This window comes from Egretta garzetta, unplaced genomic scaffold (genome assembly GCF_000687185.1).
Source record: "Egretta garzetta isolate BGI_Z169 unplaced genomic scaffold, ASM68718v1 scaffold440, whole genome shotgun sequence".
NCBI classification, from domain to species: Eukaryota; Metazoa; Chordata; class Aves; order Pelecaniformes; family Ardeidae; genus Egretta; species Egretta garzetta.
Genome location: NW_009258293.1, coordinates 1,328,691 through 1,342,942, shown reverse-complemented (window position 1 = coordinate 1,342,942; position 14,252 = coordinate 1,328,691). Strand labels below are relative to the sequence as shown.

At 41.8% G+C, this 14,252-nt stretch overlaps 1 protein-coding gene across 2 annotated transcripts in view; it reads left to right on the top strand.

Annotated features, from left to right (window-relative positions):
- Nucleotides 1-14,252, top strand: part of ERGIC3 (ERGIC and golgi 3) — a 35,948-nt gene that overhangs the window by 5,993 nt on the left and 15,703 nt on the right. For both annotated transcript variants that reach the window (XM_035893270.1, XM_035893267.1), the window contains exons 3-5: nucleotides 2,505-2,598; nucleotides 3,802-3,967; nucleotides 5,620-5,677. In XM_035893270.1, coding sequence (XP_035749163.1) covers nucleotides 2,505-2,598; nucleotides 3,802-3,967; nucleotides 5,620-5,677 — 318 coding nt within the window. The remainder of the gene's footprint in view (nucleotides 1-2,504; nucleotides 2,599-3,801; nucleotides 3,968-5,619; nucleotides 5,678-14,252) is intronic.

Sequence of the window (14,252 nt, the reverse complement as noted above, 5' to 3'; positions counted from 1 at the left end):
TGTCGTGGTTTAACCCAGCTGGCAACTATGCACCACGCAGCCGCTCGCTCACTCCCCCCCCTCCCTCAGTGGGATGGGGGAGAGAATCGGAAAGAAAATAAAAGGTTAGAGCCGAGGGCTGAGATAAAGACAGTTTAATAAGAGAAAATAATAATAATAGTAATAATGAGAATGATAACAGAATATACAGAATATACAAAACGAATGAGGCACAAGGCAATTGCTCACCACCCACCGACCGATGCCCAGCCCGTCCCGAGCCGCAAGCAGTCCCCAAGCCGCGAGCAGTCCCCGAGCCCCGAGCAGCCTCCCCGCAACCGACCGACCGAACTAACCCCCCCCCAAGCATGACGTTATATGGTATGGAATAGCTCTTTGGTCAGTTTGGGTTAGCTGTGCTAGCTGTGCTGTACTCCCAGCTTGTTATGCACCTGGGCAAGCAGGAGAAGCTCAAAAAGTCCTTGAGTAGTCTGATCACTACTTGGCAACAGCTGAAAACATCAGTGTGTTATCAACATTCTTCTGGTACTAAATCCAAAACACAGCACTATGCTAGCTACTATGAAGAAAATTAGCTCTATCCCAGCCGAAACCAGGACACCTAATCATACATTAAAATAGTTAATAGCTTAATGATTTCTATGGTAGGTTGCATTCTGTGCTTGGACATCATCTTATTCATTTGCATTGAATGACAGTAAATGATTGAATTCTTTGTTGGTGGTTCTTATCTTTTCCTTCCTTTTAACGTGGGCAAAGTTTTCCAATTTCACATATCATATCTGCATGCAAGTTGAGGACCATGTTAACAGCAAGAAACACTGCCTGTAGAGTTTTATGTACTGCGGTTTCTTTACAGTATATAAACCATGTGCCTTACCTCTGGATGCTGTTTCTGAGACAACTCAACAGGCAGCTGCTGATTACATTTAAAAAAGCTGTTACTGGTTGTTGTATCTTGAAATACCCCATGTGTTGTACAGGTGTCCTTGTTCAAATGATGGGAATCATAGCTTTGACAAGGCATAGCAGTTATTAAGCTGTGTTCTTTCTGACTCTATCTTCCCGTGTAATTACAAGATTAAAACCTGTACCGCTTTTTAAACAATGAATTCTTAAGTGCGCTTTCAACTACTTTGAATGTTATAAGCTTTAGAAGAAAGTCTCACACAGTTGTTTAATAATGGGTGTATTTCCCTAGAAGTTTTTGTTTGCTTGATCATAACTGCCATAAAGTATTTGATTAAAGAAATAAGGTTAATGATTGATTTTCATGCTTATTTCATACATTCTAATTAATTTTTTTTCTTGTGGCTAATACAAAATACAGACATCTTTAATACTCACTTCCATCCACCTGTTGTACCTCCCAATCTCAACAAACAAGGCCCTGATAACATTTTATCCCCTCAGCAGTGTCTGACTATGTACCTTATCACCTTCCCCAGCATTAGTTATCTAAGGAGTCATCTTTTCAAGGCTTACAGAGGGTAGTGCAGCAGTGTCTAGATAGTGAGCCTTAGAGGGCTTTTGTAACCCAGGAGACTTGGTCCAGTCCTTCAGGATTTGTGAATTGAAACAGCTTAATTTTAAGGAGGCCTCTTAGTATAAGAGCCAATGTTTTTGAAAATTTTAGACATACAATTCCTTGGCTCACTTATTCCTAACTCCAAAATTTGCAGACCTTTGATATTTGTTTTGGTTCTTGACAAAACAGAAGTCCCATTTGAATTTTCTGTAGGCATCTCATCCCCTTTGGCAGGTTTCAGCTGTCACCAGCTCTCATCATCTCTACTACAAGTACCTCTTCAGCTTTCTGCACATAAGAACATAAAACTCCGTCAGTTTGTTCCCTAGCTGTACTGTGGCTGCACATTCAGCACCTGCGTGGCACAGACATTGGCAGAATTGTTAAGTCACAAAGAAGGTGGGAATGCCTTGGAGATTTCTAGTGAGCAGTGGTTAACATGTGTGCCTTATCAGCATTGTCATCCTGGAGGACTGGGTGTCAATTTTCCACTTGGGAGACTCCCACTCTGATCTTGTTTCACAGCAATATATAACCATGTTTCCTATATGTCTTGGGACAGGGTTATGCGTTATGTGCTGTTGACTGTGGTTGACTGCTATTTAAAATTTTATTTGTGTAACAGGTCCTCCATTAGTGGCAATTTACTGATTGGGTCTACTTTAGACAATGTTTTAAGAAAGCCTTTATGCACATTACATCTGATCAGTGGTCCAGCAAGGCTTTCACATAGCCAGTTCTTTCTATGTCAGGTGTTCTTGAGATGACAAATGCTACTCTGTTTCTTGGTCTTATGTCACAACTCAACAGGCTCTATGCGTGCCATTTCAGGTAGGCTTTGGGTGCAGGATGCACCGTGTCCAACACAAAATCATTGCGTTCATGTGTAGAACAGTTATTGTGTGTAGAACAAAACAAGAGTACAAGATAGCGTTTCTAGACATGCCTCATCACTTTGAATTCTGCTTTGTCTTAGAGCTGGGGAAAGAAGAAGAAAAAGTGTTTGATCCAAATTCTTTGGATGCCGATCGCTGTGAGAGCTGCTACGGGGCAGAGTCAGAGGACATTCGGTAACCTTTACAGCTTTTTGTATCTTCTTAGCACTTTAATTAATACAGTTATGTTGCATACATGGGTTTGGGTTTGTATTTTTTTTTTTTTTTTTTTCTCAAAATGTCTATGAAGGTCTATGCAATGAAATCCTCCTTGGCACATGTTGAGAGAATGATGAGAACTGTTGTGGTTTTGGTATGCCTTTGGAAGCTGCACTCATGATTGTAAAGAACGTGCAGAATTAGGTTGTCTAGTTTGTCTACATGCTTATTTAAGGGCAGTGCAAGTTGCGCTACCTTTGCAGCAGCACAAAGATTGTATTGCAGCAAATAGTATCTCTTCTGGGATTATTTGGTGTCCAGAGGGGAGCTGTGTAAATTATTTCACTGTTATGTTAGCTGTCTTGGAATAAAACCTGGCTATGTCTTTGCCTTCTCATTTCTGCTGCAGGCTTTGCATCCTTACAGGAGCAAAGACCAGGCATCTATTGCTCACACAAACAACAGGTGTAATTTGGTGTTTCTTATTCCTCCTACATGCAAATTCCTGTAAGAATGGATCCATGATAGCCCATAGGTTCTGGGCTATCCTTCGCTATTACTGTCTCTGTAGTAACTTGTTCAGTCCCGTCTGTCAAGTCGTGTCCTTCCCCAGAGGTGTTTCCATCTTGAGGGATTCATGATTTAAGCTTTTGGCTCTTTCTTTGGTCCAGCAAAATACGGAACGAAGAAAGAGAACTGTCTTTTTGTGGTGACCAAGGTGTTACCCAGAGGTCAAAAAGTAATGTAGAAAGTTTGCCATTAACTCTCCCTCCAATGTTGACAATCTTGTCCTAAAAACAGAGGAAAGGAGGAATAGAAACAGGCAGATGCTTTGTTTGCACAGGGAAGTTCCAAATTGCTCAGAACTGTGGGACACTGATGTTGGTCTTTTAGCAAATTTCTTTGCCAAGGAGTGACTTGGCTGTCTAAATGGATGGGCAAAGCTGTCTTCAGACTCAAGCACTGCATTAAAACAACTTGCATCCGTATGCCAAAATCTCAAAAAGTACATCAAGAAGCTCAAGCTCCTTCAGGAGCATTAGACTACCTTTCCAGATCCAGTCCCTGATGTTTGCTTTATTGCTTCATTGAAGAAAAATCCACCAAGGATTCAAGTTCTGAGCTGGAGCATCTCTTCCTAGCAATAAAGATGGTAAGATGGTGCTTGTGCTTTTGCAGGTGTTGTAATACTTGTGACGATGTCAGAGAAGCATACAGGCGGCGAGGCTGGGCCTTCAAGAACCCGGATACCATAGAACAATGCAAGAGGGAAGGGTTTAGCCAGAAAATGCAAGAGCAGAAGAATGAGGGCTGCCAAGTGTATGGTTTCCTAGAGGTCAACAAGGTGAGAGATGTGTTTTGCTGCACACCTGTTGCATGATGGTGAGGACTGTGAAAAGACAGAGTCCTTTTCCAGCTTTAGGTGTTCACAGGGCCGTAATATAACCACCTCTGGGCTCAGCAAGGTACTTGTGCCCGTAAAGGGGTTCAGTGGGAGAGTCCGGAGAAGTGGTGGGAAGGGGCTAATTCTCTGTTTTGTTGCGTGGGCTGGTAGGAAGCATGCCAGCTGGAGAAGCTTAGCTTTTCCTACTGTCTAGCTAACGAGTCTTTTTTGCCAAGGTTTCTGGAGGAGGCAGCTTCTCTGAGGTTAGATGGCCCCACTTGCCCTTCCTAGTCTTAAACCAGAGGCCACCAGCAGATGCTGGAGATAACAGTAACGAACAACTTGCCAGCAGAGGTGCTGGAGAGAGTGAAATGTTATCTTCTTTAGAAAAACAGCAGCAGCAAGACTGACGGAATTGGTCATCAAAGCTGAAAAAGCTCAGAGAGGTGGTTTTTGCAACTGGTGTATGAAAATGTAGTACAAGATACACCAGATGACTGTGCAACTACCCCATCATTTTGCAGGTTACCAAACCTAGAACACTTGGATGCACGCGTTACGTACCCAAGTACATTCTAGAAGCCCGGTCTAATGTTTTTTGGGTTTGTTGTTTGGTTGTTTGGTTTTTAATTCAGACTCTGGGTGTTTTACATCTTTGTGCACTCTTCCTGGAGACCGCATTCTTTACTTCTGGAAAGTAAATGTTTTACTCACGAAGCCAGACATTGTGATCTGAGCATCATCATGGGTACTGAACCATTCCAGGGCCCTCTTATCACAAAGTGTGATGAGCAGGAAAGATTCAAAGAGGAATGCTGAAGGGTAGCAAGGGTCCAAGGGTGGGTGTCACTGGGGAAATTTCTGTGGGCTGTTGTTAGGCACTTGGAATCTTGCACATCTGTTCTCATTAGTTCTGCAGTTAACAATCAACAGTTTTGCACAGACATGAATGTTGTAAAGTAGCATGTGAGCTTGGGCTATTCAGATTTTCCAGAGGAGAGCATGTATGATTGCTGGTAAGTGTCAGGGAGGTTTGGCATATCCTTTTCAGAGTCCAGAATGATACTTTAACCACCTTTGTCTTTTGGGGGTTTTGGGAGGTTTGATGGGGGTTTTTATGTAGGTTTAGTGCTTTATTTTTGCATGCATCTTGTTTTCATGGATGTATATATAGGATTACTGTTATTTATTGTATTAAGGTGGGGTTTTTTTTGTACCCTGCTCACTCTCCCTCTCAGTTACTGTCTCCACCCCTTTTCTGTGATACCTTTTTGTATTTCCTGCAGCAGCAGTCCGTTCCCTCCCAATAGACTCAATTCCTTCTTCTTCTATTATGTCCACTAAAATAATCTGCATAGAATGCAGTTATTATCTGCATAGAACAGTTATTATCAACATCAGTATGTAATTATGGCTTTTCACAGGACTGCCTGTGAGGAAGAGGGGAAATTCTCCTCTCTTTCAGGACAATATCTGCTGATATTGTCACCTATTAAAACGAGTTGCTTGGCATACATCTTGTTTAAACAAAAATTTAGAAATCCAAGCACCAGTAGAACGGCTTTATTTATGTAGATACAGACCTTTTAATGAAAGGTTACTATCTCCTGCAGGTAGCTGGAAATTTCCACTTTGCGCCAGGGAAAAGTTTCCAACAGTCTCATGTACATGGTAAAGTATTTTCTTTTCCTACTTATTGTGACCTTTAGCTTCAAAGTGTATCTGACTGTTTTCTTTGAATACCTTTGCACTGCATTCCATAACAACAGCAGCACTGCCTCAGTGGGGAGGATATTGTTGAAGTTCTGTTACAGAGGTTTAGAACCATCATGAACAAATAGAAAAGTGTTTTCCGGAGGTGTGGTGTGGAAGAACTTGGACGAGGATGTTAATGGGCAGTGTCTCAGTCTCAATTGTTCCACAGAAGTTTGCTGCTCTTCTGTAAAACAACCTCAAGTAAGGTGTTCAGTCCAAGACCTGAATATCGGTATCTCGGATGTGGAAGGGATATTTTGGGGAATACCTCAGGAGAATTTTAAAGCAATTCAGAACTTTTAGAGTAAAATTTAAGTTGTAAAGGACTTTGTCAAGTATATATGTAAATATGCAGTGGCTAGAATAATAGTGGTAGTTCATAGAATCATAAAATGGTTTGAGTCGGAAGGGACCTTTAAAGGTCATCTAGTCCACCCCCCCCGCAATGAGCAGGGACATCTTCAACTAGATCAGGTTGCTCGGACCCCTATCCAACCTGACCCAGGTGCAGGACCTTGCACTTGGCCTTGTTGAACCTCATGAGGTTCACATGGGCCCACTTCTTGGGCTTGTCCAGGTCCCTCTGGAGGGCATCCCATCCTTCAGGCATGTCAACTACACCACTCAGCTTGGTGTTATCTGCAAATTTGCTGAGGGTGCACTCGATCTTGCTGTTGATGTCATTGATTAAGATACTAAACAGTATTGGTCCCTGTACAGACCCCTGAGGGACACAACTCATCACTGATCTCCATCTGGACATTGAGCCATTGACCACTGTACTCTGAATGTGACCATCAAGCCAATTCCTTATCCACCAAACAGTCCACCCATCAAATCCATATCTCTCTAATTTAGAGAGAAGGATGTTGTGGCACACCATGTCAAAGGCCTTACAGAAGTCCAGGTAGATGACATCAGTAGCTTTTCCCTTGTCCACTGATGTAGTTACTCCATCGTAGAAGGCCACTAGGTTGATCAGGCAAGACTTGTCCTTGGTGAAGCCATGCTGGCTGTCTTAAATCCCCTCCCTATCCTCCATGTGCCTTAGCATAGCTTCTAGGAGGATCTGTTCCATGATCATCTTAGGCACAGCAGTAAGGCAACTACATCAGCCAACTCCCTTGGGACTCTGGGATGGATCTTGTTGAGTTCCATAGTATGTTCAGGTTCCTCGGGTGGTCTTGAACCTGATCATCTCTTACAGTGGGAGGGACTTTGCTCCCCCAGTCCCTGCCTTGTATCTTTAACAGGAATGTGATTAAAAATATTTGTGGTTTAGTGGAATGTTTGCAGTTCTCTTGATCAAGTTTTTGAAGCATGACATTTGTAGTAAAGGTTTCACAAAGAGCTTTAATTTCAGCCTGATTTTTTCCTCTTCCTATTACTCACTCCAGTTTAACCTGTACCACTGAGGTAAAGCTTGAGGGAGAATATGAATGTGCTTTCTGTGAGAGAAACTGGTGTATTTGGAGAAAAACAAGCAAGCTTTTGAGCACAGTTTCTACAGATGAAGAAGCACTTTTGGGGAGGGTGGGGAAAGCCTGTTTTTCCCCACAATATTGTTTTTAATAATGTTTCACTTCTTCCTGCAGAACTTGCTTTGTATGCTTAAACTAGCATAACAACAGCAGTCTTACTACAGCCAGTATTTACAACTTCACAGCATGTATCTAAGTTAACAAGAAGCATCTCTGCATTGCATCTATTCTCTGTAATAGGCATGAATGCAAGCTGGCTGACCTGAGAGCAAGTACTTTGTGTATGTAGAGGAGTGGGTGAGGTCCTGTACGTGCCCCAGAAGTCTTGCACACACAACTGAATTGAAAATTCAGTGGGGAAATACAGGTGAAAACCAGAAAGGACTATGTAGTTACTTCAAACCTTTTGGAGGCAAAGTTAGGAATATTGGTGTTTTGAGGACAATGAAAAGGAGTAGGAGGAGGGATGATGGGCAGACAAACTTTCCACTTTCTGGGAATTCTGTCACATTATTTAATGAGGAAAAAAGGTTCCTAATGCTTTTCTCGATATGCAACTGTTTTCAGCTCTCGGGATCTCCTGAGTCTGTTACAGTCTGTCGAGCTCCCTCAGTGTCTCTCTTTCAGGTACTTTTTCCTGTATCACCATGAACCCATGTAAACGTTTTGCTCTTACAACACCCTGTTGCAAGGTGTCCAGTAAGTCTGCTCTGCTTGTTCCCACTAGCTGATGGCCCTTGTTCCTCTGTTGAAAGAGAGTGAATGGCCGCTGCTGACTCTTCTCCCTGCCTCTCAGAATGTTGTAGACCTTTCCTGTGCCAGTCATGTCTTTTCCCTGCTGAAGAGTCCCAGCTTACTCAGATGGTCCTTTGTGGAAGCCATTTGACCTCTGAGCTTCCTTGCTGGATTTATCTGAACCTCTTTCAGTTCAGCCCTGTCTGGAGGTATCAGACTGCACCCAGGATTAAGGTCTGGGCTAAGCATGATGTAGGCAATGGCATAATGACTCTCATACTTTTGTTCTCTCTTGCTTTCCTAGTTACTCGTAACACGTGATTTCCCTTGTTTCCCAACCTTTTCCTGGGCAATGTTTTCATGGCACCAACCAAGGAGTTCTCCCTGACCCCTGATGGAAATGGACAGCTTTTAAGTTTACAGAAAGAAGGAAGGTTTTTTTCCCCTTTAATTATAGATAAAGAACTTGATTAGTATTAGTCAGAGGACAGAGCTCTGTGAGATACCTATTTCCAGAGCTCCCCTGGAAACACCTCGTTTGGATCGTAATTCCACACAAGAACTTAGGAGCATGTGATTTTTGATCGATTTAAGAAGGTCTACATTAAGGCTTAGTCCTATTAATGCACTTAACTGAATGTCTAAGAGAAGTCTGAATATTCCAAGCTATTATTATCAAAACCCACATTAACAATCCAATGAAAATAATACTTTTACTAGACCTATTTGATACAAAACTGTGATGACTGACAATATTTTTGCTGCTGCCTTCTATTCCCTACCAATTTGAATCAGTAGAGAATAAGGGGGTGAAGAAGAATGTCAGTACTGTGGAAAGTTCGTTCCATTGCACTGCTGTCCTTGCCTCACATTGGAGTAGCTATACCATGTTTGTACAGCTGATGGTTAGGCCTGAGTCCATACTTTTATTTTTTAGTACTATTCAAATACCGAAGCTAGCACACAAGCTTTTGTTTCTTGTAATGTTACTCTTGCCTTCTCCTGAGGGTTACTGCTGTTTAACAGATCTACAGCTGCATGGTGCGAAGGGTCCTATTCAGAAGCACTTCATAAGTCTGATTATAAATGTAATTCTGATCTGAACATCTGAACTTTTATCATGTGCTTGGTGTTAACACCTTCAAAATTGTAACTTCTTCTGGGCAGAAGCAAGTTGAAATTGCTTTTTTCAGAAAGTCAAATAAGTAGTAAGAGGAGACGTGGGGCTAACACACATGCAAACCAGAACCAGCACTGAATAAGGTGCAATTTTATTTCTGTTAGCTTTAGTTGCATATAGCTCAATCTTTATGTCCTTTTCTTTTGTTTGAGTAGCTGCCCTAGGACAGATGTGGCCCAGAAGTTGTCTTATTTTTCAGGGATTATTCATTTCTTGTTTGGGCTTCCTTTTCCATACACAGTTCTCTCTCCTTGCCTGTGTTTTTGTTCTCACATACTTGTATTTTGTCCCCAGAAATCGTTTGCCTGAAATATTACTCCATAGATTCCAAATTGAGCATGAGGTGAGGTTTGACAGCAACAGCTGCATGTGAGAGGAATATAGGTAAAAGGCAGGGAGTGGCCTTGCCCAGAGGAGTTCATCCTGTTTCTGACATCCATGAACCTTGATTCTTTGTCTTCAGCTTGGCAGAAGTCCTTCCATTAAGACAGAGAAGATCAGAGGTCCTTGTTTAGATTAGGAAAAACAATTGAAATTACATTCAAGTTTGCTAACATTAGCTAAATACAACAGCCTAAATTCAGTTGCTTTCCTAATGCTAATGAGTAGCCACCAAAATCAAATTACCAGCAATTGCTCTCCAACTGTTTTCATTTTTAAATGCTGTATAGGTGGGTAAGCCTCATGGAAGCTGCTCTTCTTGAGTTTCCTGAACATCAGGTTTTATTAATTGCAATCACATTTGGTGATTCTGAGTTATTTATTGACAATATGGTATGTATATGTGTTTTAATGCAGACATGTACCTTGACTAACAAGAATCAAAGTTTTGAAGTGGGCAGCCTATGAATCTCATGCTCTTAAGAGATGCAAGCATGTTAATAATAGGGTAACATCTGCTGAAATAGATTCAAACCGTATTTCACTTGTGTTTGGCATTCTGAATGTCCTAATGGTTTTTCATAAAAAACCAAGCCCCTAGCATCTCAAACTTTCTCAGCAAAATCCATTAGCCAAATCTTACGTGACCTTATACCATGGTGATCTTTATGCCCCACGGACCTTTGATGGTCTCCTGATAGTCTTTTTTTTGCAAAGTAAGTGTTTGACATTTCACTTGTTTTAACACAAGTTCTCCTTCCTGTCTTTCTGCAATATTCATATGTCTGAAGGAACCAGAAACACTGGAAATGCTGAAAAACTAAAACTATGTTTAAGAAAAACAGTTTGTTTTGTCCCTTTTGTTTTGTTTCTGTCTGCATGAATGTTAAATCCAGGTGAGATGATTTCGCTCCCCTTGTTGTTTGTGTGGCTGTTTTTTCCATGCTTGTATGTAACCTTTGTTCTCATGTTCTTTTGGTGTTGGTTCCCTATTTGTACGTTGTTCTGCACAGTCACTAAATACAACTTTGCACTCCTTTTGGTTTCTCATAATCCCCAGGCTCTGAAGGAAATATAATTTGGAAATTGAGGGAGGGTCTTTTTCTGTCTTTAGATAACTGAAGAGAAGGTCTGGCTCTGCTGGGTTAATGCAATTTTTATCCATCCATATTCACATTTCGAGTATACCTAACTGAAAGACTCAAAAATTGATAAAGTTTGACCCCTATCGTATCTACAAAAGATAGACTTCTACTGTGCTTTCCCTCTTGGTCGGTTCATGAGTAAGGAGATGCAATGTGCTTCCCAGCTGACCATTGGAGGCTGAGCACTTTATGCTGCAGAAATACCTCTAGTAATAGACTTTGCTCATATTTTATCTTAGTTTTCATCATTACTAGATGCTTTAGTGTGTGTTGCTATTCATTCGTCATCTCATGTCATCAAAATTGTTCTCTCTGGGAGAATTCACATGGCTGATCTTATGCCTTTGTGCCATCTATAATGGTTAATTACCTTTCAGCTAGTGTGTAAATATACTGCTTGTACTTCTTGGATGGGTACTCTGTCTGTCTGTCCTTCATGTGCTGTGTTCCCAGAGAATCCGAGCTGAAACTTTGGGAATTTGCTTTTGAAGCAAGCAGTGATGCTGATTTTCATCCCAAGTTATCAGAAGCACTGAAAACTGGTCACTTTAAGGCCACACCATGATGCTCCATCTTCAGTATCAGAGAAGACCCCCACTCCTGAATGTCCCACTGGCTGCCAATGTCTTGTTCCTTAGCTCATATGTGGTCCAGTTGCACTGAGAAATCCCAGGTTGTTAGGCAGAGGACTGAAGCACTTCCAAGCAGACTTTTTGGCACTGAAACTAGTAGTCGTGCTCTCCTGCATCAAGGGAAAACCAGAGTCAACCATCATTGATATTTACAGTCTTCTTTCCAAGCAACACAGCCTCAAGCCCTGCTTATTCATTTGGTACTAGCTGAGATTGGGCTTGCTTCACTGTTGTCTTCTCCTCAGGCTTTGAATCCTAAACTGAGGTTTTATGTTCAGTTTCTGCAGGGTACTGCAGGTTTTGGGGAAGTTTCCTCTTCTACTTGTGCCTCTGTAAGCACAGCCTCCAGCACCAGCTGTGTCTGTTTGTGATTCTGGATATCATAGCTGTTTTCTTTGCAGCAGTTCACACCTTCTCTCTCTCCCCTTCCTGTCTCAGAGAAGAGAGGAATGATTGAATGATCTAGCTTTTTAACCTCCTGAGGTTTGTGCTTCAGGCGCTGCTGCCATTTCTCTCCATGCCTGTACAGCAGTAGCCATCTCCTGCTTCAGCTGTGGTGATCGGCAGCAGGTTTCCAGCATGCAGGAGAGACCTTAGTGACAGCTTCCTCAGGAGAGAGATGATCATCATATGACTTCCTTCTTCCTTGCCATATTTCATCTAGTTAAGGAGAAGCTAGGGCTTCTCTTTCATCCATTAGATTATCTTTGGACCATTCTGTTGCTGAGGTGCCACCATCTCTATTTTTTAGGGAAGACATTGCCTGGTATGCTTTATTGACAACCACAGAGAGCTTTTCAGGATTCCTTAAAATTTATCAATAGCTTCCTTCAATTCCCTGGAAAAGAAGCAGACGCTGATGACAACAATCAGGACATTCTCTGTCGTAAAGACACTCTCAATGACTGTGGTGATTTCTGTGAATGAAGCAGTTCTGTATGTGGTCTGGATTTTGTGGTTCTCTTACACCCTACATGGTCAACTGGAGGAGCGAAGTTATTTCTCAAGGCAGTATTTTTGTCATTACCATTTGTTTTCCTCCTCATTTGTGGTTGTGACTGTGGAAGGAAAAAACCCAAGTAAGCTGCTCTTTGCAACGTTGGTGGCTTTGGAACCGGAGCCTCCGAGCTCTGCCTAGAAATCTGCGAAGCTTTGTTAGCTCTCCAAGAGCACAAATGCACGGGTCAGTTGTACATCTTCATTAATGTTCTGCCTATGTACTTAAGGGAGAGTTTATTCCCTTCTCTACTAGAGATTTGTTTGACAGCCAGAACCTGTTTGAAGGCATCCTTGGACACTATGGATGACCCCTAATACTCTCTCTTATTTTATGTACATTTTAATGTTTTGACTGCTGAATTGCAAAAGGACATGCAGTCTTTGACTGTAGACTGGTTGTCATTTTTTAGGTCCCTTGGCATCTTCTCACTGGCAACCAAGAGCGAGTGACACTAATTCTTTATTCTGCAGAGAGTGCAGCCTCTTTCTCTGTTCCTTTCCTGGAGCCCTACTAGCTGCACAGACCTACAGATACCAGTTCCTCATCTGGGCTCTTCTTCCGCCCATCAACATTCTTGGAAAAAAAAAATAACGTGGGACTCGGTCTCCATCAGTCGAGGATACCATTTCAGTGTGGAGGAGATCCAAATCCTCTGGTTGATCACCTGAACAGTATTCCTTCCATAGAGGGTGTTTGTGTGAGCTTATTCTAACTTCTGCCGCAAAGTAGTGTCTGCCAGGGAATTAACCTTTTTCATTCCCAAACCGAGTACTGGAGGCTGAGATTCTCATTTTATCCTCAGCATTGCTAAAGACTTTTCTTTTTACACTAGTAAACTCCTTGCAGAGTTTGGTTGTCTTGGTGCTGAAAGATGCAAGGTTTCCCCTGTTTCTGTGCAGGTGTACAAACTGCTTTCAAGTTTTAACAAGTCTGTTTTGGAGACCGTAAGCATGACACTTCCATTTGTCACTGGACTGTAATCCATCAGAGCTCAAGTTGTACCCGTTGTTGGGAAAGCCTAATGTTTGTCAAGCAGCCACCTGGAGGCCCTCCATACCTTCCATACCTTCTCCATACCAAAAAAGATGTTGTTGTAGAAGCACCACCAGGGATGTAGCATTTGGCAAAGTGGATTGAAATTGCTATATGAAGGATTCAGAGGCCCATCCCTGAGGAAGTATAAGTCCCTGACAGTTATTGGTTAGTCATGCTCAGTGTTGAATATATGTGAACAGTCTTTTGAAACAAACAAAAAAGGAGGTTGCTTAAGCTCCTTTGAGATATGCCATCCAAACATACATTTTCCCTGCCTGCCATCCTTCCAGGTATTCACGTTTGTTGGGAGCTTGCAACAGAATGAACCAACACCACCTCGTGGTTTGCTACTTTCTCTGTGCATCAGGAAAGCAGTACAGGACTGATTAAGAACAAAAACTTGTTACCCAGCTTTGAATTGTTAATATGTCATGAATGTAAACCTTGAGTGCACTTCTGGATAGCTTTGGTTACTTCCTAAAATTATCTTTCTGTTACTGCAAGACTGAAAAAGAATCTAAACATTACAAGCATTGTTATCTGGCGTGCTGCTTTAGAGTTCACTTAATGTGTGTGGGCATCTCACTGTTTTTTTTTTTTCCCTTTTAGTGATTAATTCCTGCATTTTTGTTTCTCTGTTACTCTTTAAATGATTGCTTATCTAGATATCAGTCCTTTGCCTAGCTAGGGAGTCATTTTTTATGGCCTAGAAAGCACACTGGCAAAGCTGTTACATTACTCTTCCTCTTTTTGGTATGAGTTTTAAATGTTGCGCACTCTGACTCTCTGTATCTTTTCATTATAAGGATCTGATTATTTCTCTTTTCTCTCCTACTCTGCTCGTTTTTGCAGTGCACGCTGTTGAGAGTAAGTTTTGCTGGTTTTTTTTTTTTTTCTTCTTC